The sequence below is a fragment of the Siphateles boraxobius genome, unplaced genomic scaffold, assembly GCF_051911475.1.
Source record: "Siphateles boraxobius isolate OS27281-9 unplaced genomic scaffold, OSU_SipBor_1 8, whole genome shotgun sequence".
NCBI lineage: Eukaryota > Metazoa > Chordata > Actinopteri > Cypriniformes > Leuciscidae > Siphateles > Siphateles boraxobius.
Genome location: NW_027509208.1, coordinates 31620139 through 31637099, shown reverse-complemented (window position 1 = coordinate 31637099; position 16961 = coordinate 31620139). Strand labels below are relative to the sequence as shown.

General features: G+C 38.1%; 1 protein-coding gene across 1 annotated transcript in view; it reads right to left on the bottom strand.

Annotated features, from left to right (window-relative positions):
• Positions 1–407: 407 nt before the first annotated feature.
• ankrd6b (ankyrin repeat domain 6b) overlaps positions 408–16961 on the bottom strand; it is a 50249-nt gene continuing 33695 nt past the window's right edge. The window contains exons 5-16 of the mRNA XM_077219652.1: positions 16508–16606; positions 15481–15579; positions 15263–15361; positions 12321–12419; positions 10325–10402; positions 9100–9198; positions 8049–8168; positions 7679–7846; positions 7020–7172; positions 6683–6796; positions 5429–5729; positions 408–3517 (exon numbers count right to left, since the gene is read on the bottom strand). Of these exons, the coding sequence (XP_077075767.1) occupies positions 3024–3517; positions 5429–5729; positions 6683–6796; positions 7020–7172; positions 7679–7846; positions 8049–8168; positions 9100–9198; positions 10325–10402; positions 12321–12419; positions 15263–15361; positions 15481–15579; positions 16508–16606 (1923 nt within the window). The 3' untranslated portion in view covers positions 408–3023. The remainder of the gene's footprint in view (positions 3518–5428; positions 5730–6682; positions 6797–7019; positions 7173–7678; positions 7847–8048; positions 8169–9099; positions 9199–10324; positions 10403–12320; positions 12420–15262; positions 15362–15480; positions 15580–16507; positions 16607–16961) is intronic.

Below are 16961 nucleotides of genomic sequence, written 5' to 3'. Positions count from 1 at the left end.
GTGACATCTGCATTATAATCCCAGAAAAACTACATTCCTCGCAGATATGAAACCGTTCCTGAAAAATACCTGTCAGGGCACGACCCCTTCAAAGCTGCGTTTAAAACCCGTCATGACGAGCTCAAGAAAAATGTGGAACCACCGTAAATCTCTGCTAATTGGCCGTGTCCCTCAAATAACCTGAAGCGGTTTACAAGAGGAAAACCTTCGATTAGCAGTGATTAACATGATCCCTGCGATGAAGCGGCAAGGAGAGATGGTGTCGTATAACTGCATTTGTTGGTGGAAATTTGCAAACTGTTAGCCTTTGTTTTCATGTATATAAACTACTCAAAGGCAAGTCATATTAACAGTCTATGAAGCAATACAATTTTAATGTTGTGCAATTTGGAATGTCTGATTCCAGATGTTTTTTTGTCTACAAATTTACATGGATGTAGTTTATTAAACATTAATTTTTGATTTACAGCTGTATGACATAGTAAATAATGTCTTTCCCTTTGAAGCAGCTGTAAACAATTATAGTTATAATAACAAAAAATGTGAACATTACATATTAGTTTTTAGCACTTGTCAAAACATTGAATACATAGTTCAAAATCAACCGCAATAGACACTGGCAATGAAGAAAGTGGTTTGAAATCATAGTGACCATGATTTCTCTTCTTTTAGTTTTTGATCCTTTTTTAACAGTACTAACAACAATTATCTACAGGTTACATGTTCAGTCTTCATGGAGGTGAGGTGTCTTGATCAATGGTGGTGATGGAATCAGTCAACGTTTTGGGAATCTTTAAAGTCCACATGAAATGGCACTCGCTGGGCTCAACTGATTGATTGGTGAAAAGTGTAAGGGTTTTAGCTGTCTTCACCACACCAACCCCAAAACATTTTATCATAGAAGGGGACAGACTTTTTTCCCTACCCATGTGTTCTGAATTTTGTTGAATGAATGATTAAAAAAAAAACTGTTAAATTATATTATTTATCTACCAATATTGTGCAAATGAAATATGAAAAATCCACACATGTAAATCTGTTTACAAACACTTATTTCATCATGTGTTCCTAAGACTTTCACTACAGACTACATCGAAATTGAACATCACAGGTTAAGACCTTTCATTTTGTGCAAGAAAGTCGATGTACAAAGACATTACAAAATAAACTAATACTTGTTTTTATCACAGTGTTTGCTGATAGATTTTGTTACTCTTATTTTATCACTGTTCCATTGTTCACTGATTTTATATGATCTGGCAAACCTCCATTAAAATAGCGGCGTAATTTAATTTAGTAATTTTCTTTTCACCAAATTTGAGTAGTATTAGTTATTGTGCTCATGCTGTTTTCTTAATCCTTTTTATTTTATATAAATCAAGAAAACATTATACAGTATATTTAAAGTTTTTGTCCACAATGAAGCAGAAGTGTCATGTATCTTAGAAACGAGAAGCGCTTTATGAAAGAGGTAAAAACCTGGAGTTTCAACAGACCTTTGGTGGTGATGGTTTGTCATGATATTATGACTGTAAAGCCAGACACATAATCCATGCAAGTAAACAAATGCAGACGCAAAGTCTTGAACAGGGCTTTGAAAGCATGGCAACTTTGTTCTTGCTTTTCATTCAACAAACCCAAGCAAGCAGTGGCATTGGATCAATAAGTATTTTTTCCATTATTTAAAAAAAAGGTCTTTGTTAAAGAATTATAAGCCATGAATCAAGCCAACCAGCTACAAGGTGAATCACAACAGTCCAAACTTTGATTTGAAGCAAAAAATTATTAGAAAATTGGACAAAAAGATAAGACTATATAGCTTTAATGAGTGAACAAACTACATTCCCATGAAGCATTGGGAATGTCAAATCGAATTAAAAGCGACGGAGATATAAAAACTACTCATTTAAAGTTGTTGATGAATATCTATAGAAAGTCTATTGCAAAATATGCATATATATATATATATATATATATATACACACACAAATATTAAAAGTCAACATGAAACCGACGATAGTCTTTTCTTCCCTATTGTGATGTATATCCGAGTGGAACAGCTTTCGGAATGAGAAAAATGTAGGGCGGGACTTTCGCCCTTTGGGAATTGCCTGGATTGTAGGAAATTGGGCATTGCTAACTAAATACGGAGGCAGATCTGAGAGCCAGTTTGCAGTCAGTTGTGAAGGACGCCGTTTCGAGGAGGTTAATGTTGTTGAATAAAGATGACGAGGGCATTTGTATTTAAAAAATAATGATGTGCAGGGATACATTATTTATAATAAACAGCAACATTCTGTAAAAAATCAAATATATCAATTTTGATTTCATGGCGACTTTTAAAGGGGTCATGACATGAGAAACCAAATTTGCCTTGATCTTTTGGTATATAAGAGGTCTTTGTACCATTAAAACTTCCTGCAAGTTTCATCGCTTAAGACGTCCTCCCCATTATAAACAAGCAATTTATTTAATTACAGTCATTTGCTATGCATCATGGTAGTGGGCGTTCCCTACAAACTCTTATTGGTGGAATTTTTAGGGCAGCATAATGAGAAATGTTGTTTTTCACCATGAATTCAGCTATTTAACAAGAATTTTAAAAATAAGTTGAAATATGCTTTTGTTGAAGCCATCCATTCACATTATAGGATCAATTACCAACCTTATTTCTCACAGTAGGTCCGTCTTTAAAGGTTAATAAGATATTGTTAAAAATTCTCCTAGGGAGAAAAATGAATTGGCTTTTTACTTCCAGAATCCGACTGTTGCGCTCTATGGCACTCCTTGTGGCAGCACTGAGAATACATTGCTACTTGCCCTCCTTTATGAATTGTGTTCTGGCAAATTTCAGAACACGTTTGCATTCAAGCACTTGCATAGATTATGTTTCGGCTCAAACTGTTCTGATGCTTTGTTACTTCAGTGTTATCTACATGTGTTAGCTGCTCTAATCGAACTTCACTAATCCATCGAGAACCTAGTGAGTTACAGTGTCTTCTACACCAGTGGCTACTTATACACTAGCTCTCCTCCTGTTTGCTAGTTCTCAGCAGTCTGAGTTCATCCTCAAGGTAGCTTATTCTGTCCAGCAGGGCGGCTCTGTCGGCTTCAGCCCTCTGGTTGGCTCGCCATCTTGCTTCCTCGATCTTCCGCTCATACCAGCGCTCCATCTGCAGGGTCACCGCCTCAAAGAAGTACTGTGTGACCTCCAGCGCGTGCATGTTCTCCCGCTCCTGGGCGAAGGAAGCCTCGGCGGCGGCGCGCTCTCCTGTACTCGCCAAGGCTTGTGCGTTTGGTTTGGCCTTTGCTTTCTGTTGGGTGCGTCTTTTGAGGTTCCTGTGCTCGAGCGCACATTTCTGCTCACAGCCCTGATCCGGGACGCGTGCCGGCTCCAGACTCGAGTCCTGAGGCTCATCTTGCACTCGATGAGGGTCACTACAGGCCCGAGATCGCTGTTTAGGCCGGACTATACAAGGAGACTGGGGGGCAGATTGATTTTGTAATGACTGCTTATCTGAAAAGACAGAGAAAAGCTTAAGATTTCGTCGTGTAATATGTAACATGCACATTGACACTAGGACCAGCAGCAACCCAGCCCTATTTTTGTGCATATCGGAGACGACAGCACAGAATAAAGTTGCTCACACCAGCCTCCTCCGGTTCTGCTGATTCAGTAGACCAGAAAGGTAGATACATATTATCGTGTTGTAAAATTTAAATAAGACAACTGAAATAAGTACTGCAAACCCCTCCATGTTGTTGTTTTTGGCGTATTCCTACCAACGCAACAACATTGCCATAAAAACCAATGCAGATATTCCCAAAAAACAAAAGAGGTACATGGACACTCAAATCAGATCTGAACAGTTGAGATGCACAGTGGACGTCAATAATTTTAGATCAGATTCCAATCGGATTCATAAATAATCGGATTTGGACTGACAGTGTGAACGTAGCCATAGTGTTGCTGTCTGGGAATTGTGGCGAAGTAAATGTACATCCGGCGAGTTGTTATCACAAAATAACCCCAACAGGGCGATTAGGACCCCAGTGTGAAGTAGTGATGTTCAATTCTTCAACGTTAGTTCTGGGTTGATGACACAAGATGCACGACAGAAGTAGCACCGAATCAGCAATTAGCATTCCAGATGGGTTATTGGACCAAAGTAGTGGTTCATTCAAAATGAACGATTTAAACCTACAGGCACAGAGTCGTTGTTTTGTATCACCATAAAGGGTATTATTTTGCAAGAACAATCGGTTGGATGCACATATTTGGATGCCCTGCTTATTACACGGCTACTTACAAAATTAGTAAATAATTGAACAAAATATTGACTAGTAAAAATTGTATTAACTCATTTAAACCCAAAGCTTCCTCAAGGAAAAAAGAGCCTAGACAAAAAAACCAAGGAAATAGGGCCTTATTTGAGGGGACAGCCATTTCTAGTGGTGTCTGAAACCATAGTGGATGTTATCGAGTGCAATCATTCAATCCCATAATGCACTGCAATAACAAGTGTACAACCAATGTACGCTCAACAGTAAATTAATTCCCGCATCTGACCAGAAGATGGCGCCGCAGCTGAATAATCCATCCATCCATTTTCCAAACCGAAGGGTGCAATGTGGCTACTGCGTAATATCATACAGGTACACAGTACATTCCTTTTTACTTGATTATTGATTAAGGTTTATACATAGTTTCCATGACAGAGTTCAAGATAAATATTTTCATTACTACTGGAGCTGGCAGTTTACTTAATTTCAAATGATTAATTATTAAACATCAAGCACAAACTATGCAAAAGCGGTAGCCCTTCCGGCGCACTCAGTGTCCAAATCCACTTACTCGTTTTCATTCACTCCTTCAAGTGGACTATATTAGTGGAGTAATGTAGGGAATACTGAATGAGGGTATATATATATATATATATATACTGTATATATGTATAATGAGCAGCTGCGTTTGAATGAAATGAGAGAGAGAGCACATCCGTCCACAGTGTGATACGAGAGACATGAAAGAAGTGTCTGCAGGAACTCATTTGCAACAGTTTTTGATGTATTTATATGTATAATAAAAAATTTACAATTATTCATTAAATACATAAATAAATAATTTTGTCTGCTATATCCTTCCTTATGTGTTCAGCGTAAATAATATTGTCAGTGTTGTATATTTTACTTATAATAACCCTACATCACATATTTATATTATATAACACTTATATAAGCCTTTAACTGAATGAGGACAAACACAGGAAAACCATTAATGCTGCATGTTGCTCTCTCTACGTGAGATGAGCCAGAAAATCTGTGTTTTGCTCATCTGCCTCTGTAAAAGCGAAAGAAAACAGTTGAATGCATGTGTTTGTGAGTGTGATTGTTCATTCATCCATGCAGTCCTGAGTAAGTGTCCTACCCGGTGAGACGTCCACCTCGATCACATAATAACTGGCAGGTCCGTCCTCAGGACACGTGTTCACTGCTGCAGTCTCTCCTCCATCTTTGGGCTCGGGCTGGTTTGCTGATGGAGAGTAACATGCTCTGCCCCCAGATGTGTCTGGTACAGCTGTGTGGGAATGGGGATCCCAATCCGAAAGCGTGTCGGTGAGGGATGAGGAGCGCCGTAACTTGGAGTTGCAGCGATCGCCAGAGAGACGCGTCTCCAAACTTTGGATCTTAGAAAGGCACCAGTTCTTGATATCGTGGACCACTGAAGCCTGCTTACAAAGAAAGCGATGGAATAAATAATCCAAAGATTAGCCCATGATAATTCATATTAGGAATGACAAGAAAACACATCACGATGAAAACTAGAATCCATGTAAGAGTTGATATTTATAAGACCGTGTCATTCAGTCACTTATAATTAATCAGCATAGATAGCCACAATTTGATATACATAAAATATCATTACAGGGAAGAAAAATCTCCAGATTATTAGCTGTATCGTCATGAGCCTGAACACTTATAAGCCAGATATTGTTCCTTTTACATCTAGACAAAGATGTAACTCAACGCCTCTGGGTAGCTGTTTCAGGCATTCAAGACCAAGTCCTGTATACGGGAATCCTGAAATCTCAAAAACCGCTTGCCAAACTCATAATTAAATAACGCTTTGAAACAGCAACAAAATCTGACATGAATTGTCCCATAAATTTCATTTCTCAAAGTTTGCTCAAAGTCTATTTTACTGCTTGATGCCATCTTTAAACGCACGTCTCAGGCTTATAACGGCAGCTGCAGTGACACTATATCCGAAACCGCATGCTCCTCTACTATAGTAGGTGAAAAACAGTGACAAAAGATCTTATGACAAAAGAAGTATGTCTGAGTTTACAGAAGTCATAAAAGAGTAGCAAAAAGTACCCGGATGACCTCCTAGGGTGAGATTCTGAAGTGTGCATACGATGGACACTTTACTATCCCATGAGGCCACGGGAGAGGATTTATGAATGGAGGTGAAGCGGCGCAACTGACATGATAATGACAACATGGTGAATTAACTACGTCCAGATTACGTTCATACTATATACAACATACTTTGAGTTGCACTTTCCCCATTCAGTGATGTCAATATGAGCACACCGTCTTGGTTTATCAAAGTCTTTGTCTCTGGTTTTAAAGCATGTAAAACATAAAATGTTTATGCAAATTTTTTGTTGAAATGTACCTGTCTTTTTTCTCCTTCCAGGCGTTCCTGTACAGCTCTCTTGTCAATGCGAAGTAAACATTCAGTCCTCTCAGCGGACACTCTCTCTAAAGTGATCTTATCTAGAGCTCTGATCTGAAAATCAACACACAGTTATCAATCCAACATAAACATTTAAACATGTAAATAACAAATAACAGATAAATGTAGGTGGAAGCAGCATGATTAACAATTGAAATTATGGGCTGCTGAAGTTAGATTGGTGATCTTTTCAGATATAGTCAATATATGCCACAGCCAAAAAGTTAATTAGCTTGAATCTGGGAAATGTTTTGACAAACCAACATTTTGTCTGCACCTGGTGTTTGTTCTTGCGGTCCAGTTGGCCCAACTTGCTGTTCATGAGCTCTTGTACAGTGTGAATCTCTGACTGCATTTCCTCTTTAGTGGCCATGAGCTGGTTCTCCAGTTTATTAATGAGAGGCTCACACCTGCAGCCATTCAGTGGGGCCTTTAATGGAAATAACACATATTCAAGAGTCAAAAACACATTCCAATGTTTCTCTGACCATTTACTGCACAAGATATTTCAGTGTTAAATTACAGTATATTCCAGGTTAATAATAATTGCAATTACAGTACTTGAACAATATAATTTCTTACAGTGGCATTATTAAAAGCAACTTTATAATGTGAAATAGCAGTAAATTGCTGTGATGTCAGCATCATTCTGTTGTTGATTCACAGTCATTTGTATAAAATGACCCAGCATGCATTAATTTCACTGTAAATTTCTGACAGTAATTTATTGTAAAATAATACTCTGTAATCCTGTAAATTCCTGGCATTTTTTACAGTGTGGCACTGGCCCAGGCAGAGATGTGCATCATGTGTAACCCAAGCATACAAATATAATCTTAAGGTTCTTTGATAGTCTAACTAATACAAGTTTTCAGTGGGGTATAACTGAGAAATGAAGGAGTTTAATCTGATTGTGAAACAGTTTTGGTTCCTTGCCTGCATGATCTTGCCATCTTTGCCTCTGTAGAGAGTATAGAGCTGGTAAGCCTTGTAGTTATGAGGAGGAGGAGGAGGAGCTGAGGGACTTGATCTCTCTGTTTTACTCTTCTTCTTATGATCGCTGTGTTTATTTTGTCTTCGAATGAGGGCATCTGATGGGGACAGCTGCAAACAAACACATACTGTAGTACACAATCCATGAGATATGAGAATGAGAAAACAAAGTCAATGGAAGCAGTCTTTTTTATGCAAATTCCTATCGTTACATGCATGCAATACATACCCAGACTCTCCACTTCACATATAATATATTCACATATAATATCCAGGTGATTATACATTACTCCTTAAAAGAGAAAATGCATACCCTCTCTTTGACCTTCTTGTCGCTGGTTTTGTCTGCACGTGCCTCTGTGAGTAACCCGGTGTCGTTGTGGCGGAGAGAGCTGTCACTGCCATGAGTGTCATTGGCTGGAGAGACACTGTCCTGCACAAACACACGAGTAAAGGCACTGCATTTACAATGACCGGCAAAGTCCACAGACAACAGAACTGTGTTAACACAACTGAGAGTACTACACATTTATTATAGCGACAGATTTTTTCTTCCATATTGTGACGAAAAAGAAAAAAATTTATGGCTGGGACTTGATTTTATGCACTGGTTGTTGATTGGATGTTGAGATGTGGGCGTGGCACTCAAGTGGAGGCGGAGCTGAACGTGTTCTCACTGATTGGATCACAAGTGGACAAAGTGAAAGTGGACAAAAGCATGTCATTTTCACTGGAAGGTCCAGTTAAACCCACTTTAATAATGGGCGGGCATGTGTAGAACTATGAATAATGGATGTTCAAATTCTACTGAGACTAGTTGCGCTTTCTGTTCTGCGGTCAGAGACTCTGCATGGCTCAGGCAATGAAGTGAAAAATGCCTTTCCCTTCCAGAACTGAGTAACCACACATTTGGTGTCTGTACTTAACAACTGTCTGAAATGTCTCATGTACAATTGTTTGTACTCTGGTTCGAGTTTTCTTTGTTCAGATGTGTAGAAGTTTTATTTGCCAAGTCTAAACTATGGCAGAGATTAACTGTTGACTCTACTTGGCTGAAACACCATGCAAGGGTGATTCATTTTCAGCAACTGCACATCTATGATATAGTACCAGATTTGTTGAATGTATTACAGGTTTATATCACGTTTTAGACATTTTCAAACTAGTAATGTTGACTTGGGCTGTTACTATATTATTGCTGTAGTAGTTCTACACTAAACTCGAAAACCTGAAAATGTCCTAAGATACACATGGAACAATCTTAATTTTTGAATTATTGAAAATGTTATGCACATTTTGACTTGACTCTAATACAGTTCCTCATTCTGTTGTGATGGTGTCTGAGAGGAGTTTTGTTCCTCTACCTTTCTCGGCAGCATCTCCTCGCGAGGGACCGACTGTGCTCGACCCTCAGTCTTCATCTTGTCCCTCCTCTTCCTCACAGTGCGTCCTCGAGTGAAGCTCTACATGCACATACAGACATTGAGGAAAATGTTGCTGGTCTTCATTCTTAACACAAATAAATGTAAAGCTGAAGAGTGTTATTTTTGTTGCATGTCAAAGGGATATTAAATAAATAAAAATAAATATATTAAAAAATAAGTTTCTTCAAGTGGAACACAAAGGGAGTTTTTTTTTTTTTGCTCCCCATGTAATTGAAGTTAACAGGGTCTGATGTTGCTCTGCACCCCATTAAATGTCATGGTCAAAACCAGTTTTGTGTGTGTGTGTGTTCCAGAGAAGAAAGTCATACAGATTTTGACTGAAGGCTTTCCACCAAAGTTTTTAGTTATTTGAAAATGCCAGGTGCTCTTCTTGGCTATTTTTTGTCAGTCAAAACACATTGGTTGCTATGTAAGGTAATTGTTCTGTCTCTCGTTTTAAATGTTTTATTCTGTTGTTATGCTTGTTGTTGTCGTTGGTTTTTGTCCCGCCCTCCTCCACTGAATGATTGGACAGCTAGGTAAAAAGTGATTTCGATGAGCACTGTATTTACCCAAAGTTTATCATTTTTAAACTCTCGGCATCCGGAAAAAAACGGAAAGCACTCAGCGCATCATCATTCTGCTGGCGTTTCTAAATATGCGGCGCTTCCATTGTAAACGACTGAGAGAGAACAAAAATACAATGGCCTTAGGTGAGTAAATGATGTGTAAGTAGTGAATAAATGATGACAGAACTTTCATATTTGGATGAATTACCAAATCTGATGTATTCATCTGTACATATTTGGAACTGATCTGATATTTGTTCATCTGTCCTACAACTAAAACACTTGTGCTCAAAACTATTTGTATTGTTCTGCATCAGGTTAAATCTGGATGGAAATCATCCTTTGGCTCATGTGAGATTAGTGAATTAGTGATTCATGAAGGATGTGCATGAAGCTGAGCAAGAGCAATTCATATTGAATTAATTCCTAAAACATCCCACTTGAAACTTGATAAATAATAGATAATAAATCAAGAATTAATTAATTGAAAAATAGAATTTGATTGTAGTTGTTTTTTTCTGTTGTATAATGAAATATTAGAGATATATGTTTTCTTGTCATATCAATGGTTCTTGAGTATGTGTGTGTTTTCTTACTTGCGGGGCTTTGGTGAGCAGCAGTGCCACTTCAGGATTATCATTTTCACGAGCCTGATCGAGGGCCGTCTCTCCTGTCTTCACCCAAAACAGACACACAGCTAAGAACCATGCACATATTCACACATTTAAATGTGTCATTTCTGCTGCATGCCAAGCTAGAGAACCATGTTCCTTAAAGTCCCCCTGTAGTCAATTATTTTATCCCTTAAAGGGTTCATATAATGGTACATGCACTTTTACAAGTTGATTGTACTGAAATGTGTGTTGGCAGTGCCTGTACACAACCATCATATAATGATAAAAATCCATCCAGTGTTTTTGTTTTAATCTCCTTATATGTATTCCCCTGTCTCAAATCGAGCCGTTTCACCGTGTGACGTCACACGGCGCATGACGCCCCTCCCACGGTTGTTGATTGACAGCAGTGTTTCAACACAGCCCCGCCCTGAGCGAGCGGTCATCATAGTCCGTCATTGTTGTTACACTCGAGCAGAATGGCGTGCAATAACAAACACACAAATCATTTTGATGTTCCTAAATTTGAACCGCTGAAAACGCAGTGGCTGAGTTTTGTTTACGATGGGAATATTCCCCATGATCAATGTAAATGTGTTCATGTTTGCGCGAATCATTTCTTACCAGACTGCTTTTTAAACGAGGGTCAGTATAAAGCTGGTTTTGCTAAGAAGCTGGTCCTGAAAAAGGAATCGGTACCAACTATTCGTGTTCCTGCTGCACCTCCAGAAGAAGTGAGTGTAACGTTTTATTAACCTTTTACGATACATATTAATCTTTGCAAATCGCTTGCACGCTTCACGTTGAATGCGGCTAATGTTTACACTCAGGGTAGATTATGGCATGTATTCTATGTAACGTTATGACGTTCTCAATATAATTCATAATCCCACGTTTATAATGAACAACGCTTTATGGTTATTGTGTTATTAAAAACTGTTTATGCAAGTGTTACAGTTAACGTGCTAACAATAAGTTACACCTGGTTTACTTGTATGTTACTGATTAAGAAGTAACAGTACATACAATAATAGATTAAAGTGACATTACGTTAACCAACCATTCAGAAACGTCCTGTTCGAACCTTAATGGTCGAACTTCTTCGGGACGGTTATCTTGTTCCGGGTCCGACTCCGGTTCAAATTGGTATGGCAACACTACAGATGTGTCCTCAGAGACTCCCGCTGCCACTCTTTCGCCAAAATATACCATCAACTGTTGTCAAGGCAACACTCCACGTTGTGTCAAAAACACCCCAAAGAACAGAGGGGCGGAGTCAGCAAGCTCATTATCATTTAAAGGCATATGCACTGAAACGGCGAGCTGGAAACAGAGCTGTTTTTCCGCAGGTAAAATTAGTGTTTTCTTAAAATACTAATCAGAATTTTTAATAAAAGTATATTACAAAGTTTTCATTTAGACCCTAAAGATTCATATTAAATTGTACAAATATCTTGAATGTAACTCGACACCCTTGCCTCTTTTAGTATATGTGGTTCTATGAATATGCATATGAGCCCCGCATCCACTAACTCACAGGAGCTCAGAGATCCACTCGTTGACGATCACACGTTGATCTGATTGGTTACAAGGTAGTTTGTGACGTCAGAAACACAAGCGATTTCAAACCGTGTTTTTGAGACTGTCTTTGTTTCACTGCAGGTTTAAGGAGGATATCCTCAGCAATGGTGTTGACTTGTAAATTTTCACATGGTTTGTCTTAAAACATATTAAAATCACCACAAAGATGAGTTTTATGGGATACAATTATTGACTACAGGGGGACATTAACTAACTTGCTCAGTAAGATTCAGCTAAGAATGCAACGCCTTCTTGTGTTGCGTTATGAATTTCGCTCAGACACATTATGTGAAACTGTATCAGTGTATCATATCGAGAAGCATTTGTGTTCAAGCACTTGTGTAGAGTGCGTTTCAGGGCTTCACTAAGCTCATGAAATATTTCTGAAGGTGCTCACATTGTTTTTGATGCGGCTGTCGGCCCCAGCCTCCAGTAACATGCGTACAGTCTTCCTGTGGTTCAATGCAGCTGCGATGTGTAAAGCGGAGTCCCCTGCCTGGACATCACATTCATATGGTCATAATTACAGCTTACACAAGATCAGTCAAATGGGTCATTCCATGTCAACTTAACCATAGGTCCCCGGATTAAAAGTTTGATTTTGATCCTTTTTTCCCCCTGGAAAATACATAAATGAAGAAGAATACCAAAGTATTAAATGCCATGGATGAATATTTCCAGAGTAATCCACTAGTTTGTAGAGGGGTGTCAAAATAACAACTTGACCATTTTTACCTAAGATTTGGAGCCACTTTACAGGGGTGTAAAAATGACTCCCTCTTTAGAAAGATGGCAGCATTATCATTTAATTTTATACACAGAGATTGTTGGGTCTAATAGTAAAATAAGTTGACTTAAGCAATCTTTGTTGCATTATGTGTCAACAGTGACAGACAAAAAATTGGGAAAAAGCAGTTTTGGCATTTTTTTCAAAGTTAACATGCCTGTAACTCAAAAAGTATTTAAGATATCTTCTTAATATCCATTTAGAAGTTTGTTCTTAACCAATGTTTTTTTTTTTTTTTGAATTTTGGAACATTGTTATTTGGTTGTTGAAAAAAAAGTGCTTTTCCCATTTTTGAACTGTCATCATTGGCATATAGTGCAACAAAGATTGCAGTTACACTTTCATTTCCAGTATGTGTACTTACAGTTGCCCAAGAATATAAGCGGACTACATGGGTTAAGGTGAGGTTTTGGGGAAGATTCAGGGTTAGTACCTAGTTACCCAGTTATTATAATTGCTATAATAAGTACATACACAAGTGCATAGTGTGCAGGACTGAAATAAAGTGCTACCAAGATGGCTAAAGTCAACAGATTTTACTAATAGACCTACCAATCTCTGTGTAAAAAAAAAGAGTGACATCTTTCTAAAGTCATTTAACCTCGTCCTGTTATTTTGCTCCAATATCAGGTAAAAATTATCATTTTGATCCCCCTTTACAAAATAGTGGATTACTAAGTAAATATACTGTACATCCACGGCATTAATATTGGCTTTCATCACTATTTATGTTTGTCTTTCTTCAGAAAAAATACAACCCCAAATCAGAAAAAGTTGGGACATTTTGTAAAAGGCAATAAAATCAAGAATCTGTTATTTGTTCATTCTTTTTAACCTTTTTTTAACTGACAAAAGTACAAAGAAAAGTTTTCCAATGTTTTCACTGACCAACATAATTGTATTTTATAAATATGAACAAATTTTGATTTTGATGGCTGCAACACACCCCAAAAAAGTTGGGACAGAGACATGTTTACCACTGTGTCACATCACCTTTCCTTTTAATTACACTTTTTAATCATTTGGGAGTTGAGGATACTAATTGTTGGAGTTTTGCTAGTGGAAGATTTGCCCAATCTTGTCCGATACAAGACAGCCGCTCAACAGTCTGTGGTCATCGTTGCCTGATTCTTCTTTTCATGATGAGTCATACATTTTCCATAAGAGACATATCTGGACTGCAGTAAACAGGCAGGCACATCCCTTCTATGGTGCAGAGTGTCTAGAAACCACTCAGTTTTAGCACGTGCAGAATGAGGCCTGGCATTGTCTTGCTTCCCAGGAAAGATGTCATCTTGATGGCAGTTTATGTCTCTGTACAATCCAAATATATGCCTCCATGTCAATGGTACCTTCACAATAATGCAAGTTACCCATACCGTTTGCAATGATGCACCTCAATACCAGCACAGATGTTTGCTTTTGCACCTGTCGCTGGTGAAAGTCTTGTTGGTCCCTTTCGTCTTTGGGACTGAGAACTCAATATCCATTTTCTCCCAAAAACAAGATGAAACACGGATTCATCTGACCACAGCACACATTTCCACTTTAGACCATCTGAGATGAGCTCAAGCCCAGAGAACTCACCGGTATCTCCACATAGAACTGATGTAAAGCTTTCTCCTTGCGTAACAGAGATTCAAGTGGCATTTCTTAATGCAGAGTCAGACTGTGTTCAGTGAAAATGGTTTTCCAAACTCCTGAGCACATGTGTCTGTATTTAACGGATTAGCATGATGGTATCTTGTGCAATGCCATCTGAGGGCTCAAAAGTCATGCACATTCAACAGTGGTCTACTGCCTTACCCAACACAGACTGAGATTTCTCTGGATTCCCTGAATCTTGTGACAATATTATGAATGGAAGATGATAAAAGACATAAATGCTTTGCAATCTTGCATTGAGAAATGTGATTTTTTAATTGTTTGACAATTCTCTCAAGATATTTGGCACAAAGTGATGAGCCTGAGAAGAAGACTGAGAAGCACTTTTACACCCAAACACGATACCCTCAGCTATTACCAATTCACCTGCTCATTGTGGACTGTTTCAAAATAGTTGGATAATCTAATTTGGATAATCTTTTTACTTTTATTTGGTCTCTGTCCCAACTTTTTTGGGGTGTGTTGCAGCCATCAAAATCAAAATTTGTTCATATTTACAAAATACAATTATGTTGGTCAGTGAAAACATTGGAAAAGGTTTCTTTGTACTTTTGATTTATTTATATTCTTGATTAATTGATTTTCTTGATTAATCTTTATTGCATTTTACAAAATGTCCCAACTTTTTCTGATTTGGGGTTGTATTTTTAGACGGGGAAGTTTTAAAGTTTGTTTGATCCGACACAGAATGACCGGTTTAAAACAGTTTTAGAAGGAGTTTAATAAGTATTTAATATGTGATGTTTAAGTGTATGTCGATGTAGAATGTATGTTAGATGTTGTAAACATCGACACTGTTATGCAAGAAAAATTTCAGACTCGTCTGACAATAAAGTATAAAGTAAAGTAAAGTAAAGTTTAGCATGTCAAAAACCGATCTCACTCACGTGGTTTCGTTCAGTAACCGAGCAGATGGCACCTAGGAGCGCTCGGATCACACTCACATGGTTATACCGGGCAGACACATGCAGACACGTGTCCCCTACCTGAGGAAAACAAGTCCACCGAATATTACTGGAATAGCTTGTTGTTTCCAAGTTAATTAAACCGACACACAGATGAAGAGAAGAGCGTATCAGAGAGAAAGCAGTTTGATGGCACTTACGCTGTTTTTGCTGTCGGGCCGAGAGCCGCCAAGCAGCAGGACCTTCGAGCTCTGAGCGTGACCATTCTGACACGCCAGATGAAGAGCCGTGTTCCCTGCCTGAGAGACAGCACATCACGGCAGCCAGAACACCACACAATTATACTGACGGGAATTATCGGAAATACTAGTTTCCTAGTTAAAAAATTGGACATGAACACCCTCTCAAGTCAACATTTGAAAGTGATGAGCTCGTAATCACGACTTTTGAAGTGGGAAGTAGTAAATCTCAATCTCAATTTATTTATAAAGCACAATTAAAACAACCGCAGCTGACCAATGTGCTGTACATGTTCTAAAACCAAAAACATTGAGTAAAAATAAGACAACAAGGGACATCACAAATTATAGGCTACAAAAAAGAGATTTGTTTTTAATTTAAAAATGTGTAATGCTGTTGCAGTTCTAATATGAATCGGTAACTGTTCCAGCATTTAGGTGTGGATGAAGGCAGCATTACTGGATCCAGATGCAGTCCTGAATGCTGATTGGTCAATAGAGCTATAAAAAAAGCACTCATGGATGGAGTATTAAATATTCATCTTAAATGTATAGGCTTGATCTTCTGATGGAAGGATGCTACTTTATGAATGAATAAAATAATCATCATAATCAAATGAACACTGACAAACACATTTTTATTAATTTATTTATTTAAACGATGTATTGAGTTTTTTATTATAGCAATAAAGCTGTGCTGTAATGTAACCATAACTAGTCATCACGTGTGCAATGTATTTACAATTGTGGTGACATCACCCAAACACAGGATCAGTCGGCAAACAACCAAGCACTACCATTATATACAGTAGTCAAGATTTGAAGTGGATCAAAACCTTTCATCAAAGTCATACATGAATTTTGAACAGTACTTGTTCTTGTCTCAGGACAACTTTGATGAACTTTATTGATCCACTTTAAATGTTGACTACTGTACTACATGCAAATAATTGATGTCGGTTGTTTTTGCAGTGGCAGAAGATGATACCTTGTTTTTAGCGTGAACGTTGGCTCCAGCCTTCACCAGCAGTTTGACAGACTGACTGAAGCCGTGCCACGCAGCCTCGTGTAGAGCAGTGTTCCCATCCTGAGGAAACAGAGCAGCCGCTGACACACACATACTTCACACTCGCTATTTTACACCCAATATACACACGGCTGTTCAAAAGTTTGGGGTCGGTAAGATTTGTATTGTTTTTAAAAGAAGTCTCTTCTGCTCACCAAGGCTGCATTTATTTGATTAAAAATACAAAACAAACCCAGTAATATTGTGAAATATTATTTCAATGTAAAACAGCTGTTTTCTATGTGAATGTATAGTAAAGTGTAATTTACCCTCAAAGCTGAATTTTCAGCATCATTACTCCAGTCTTCATGATCCTTCAGAAATCATTCTAATATGATTATTTGATGCTCAAGAAACATTTATGATTATTACCACA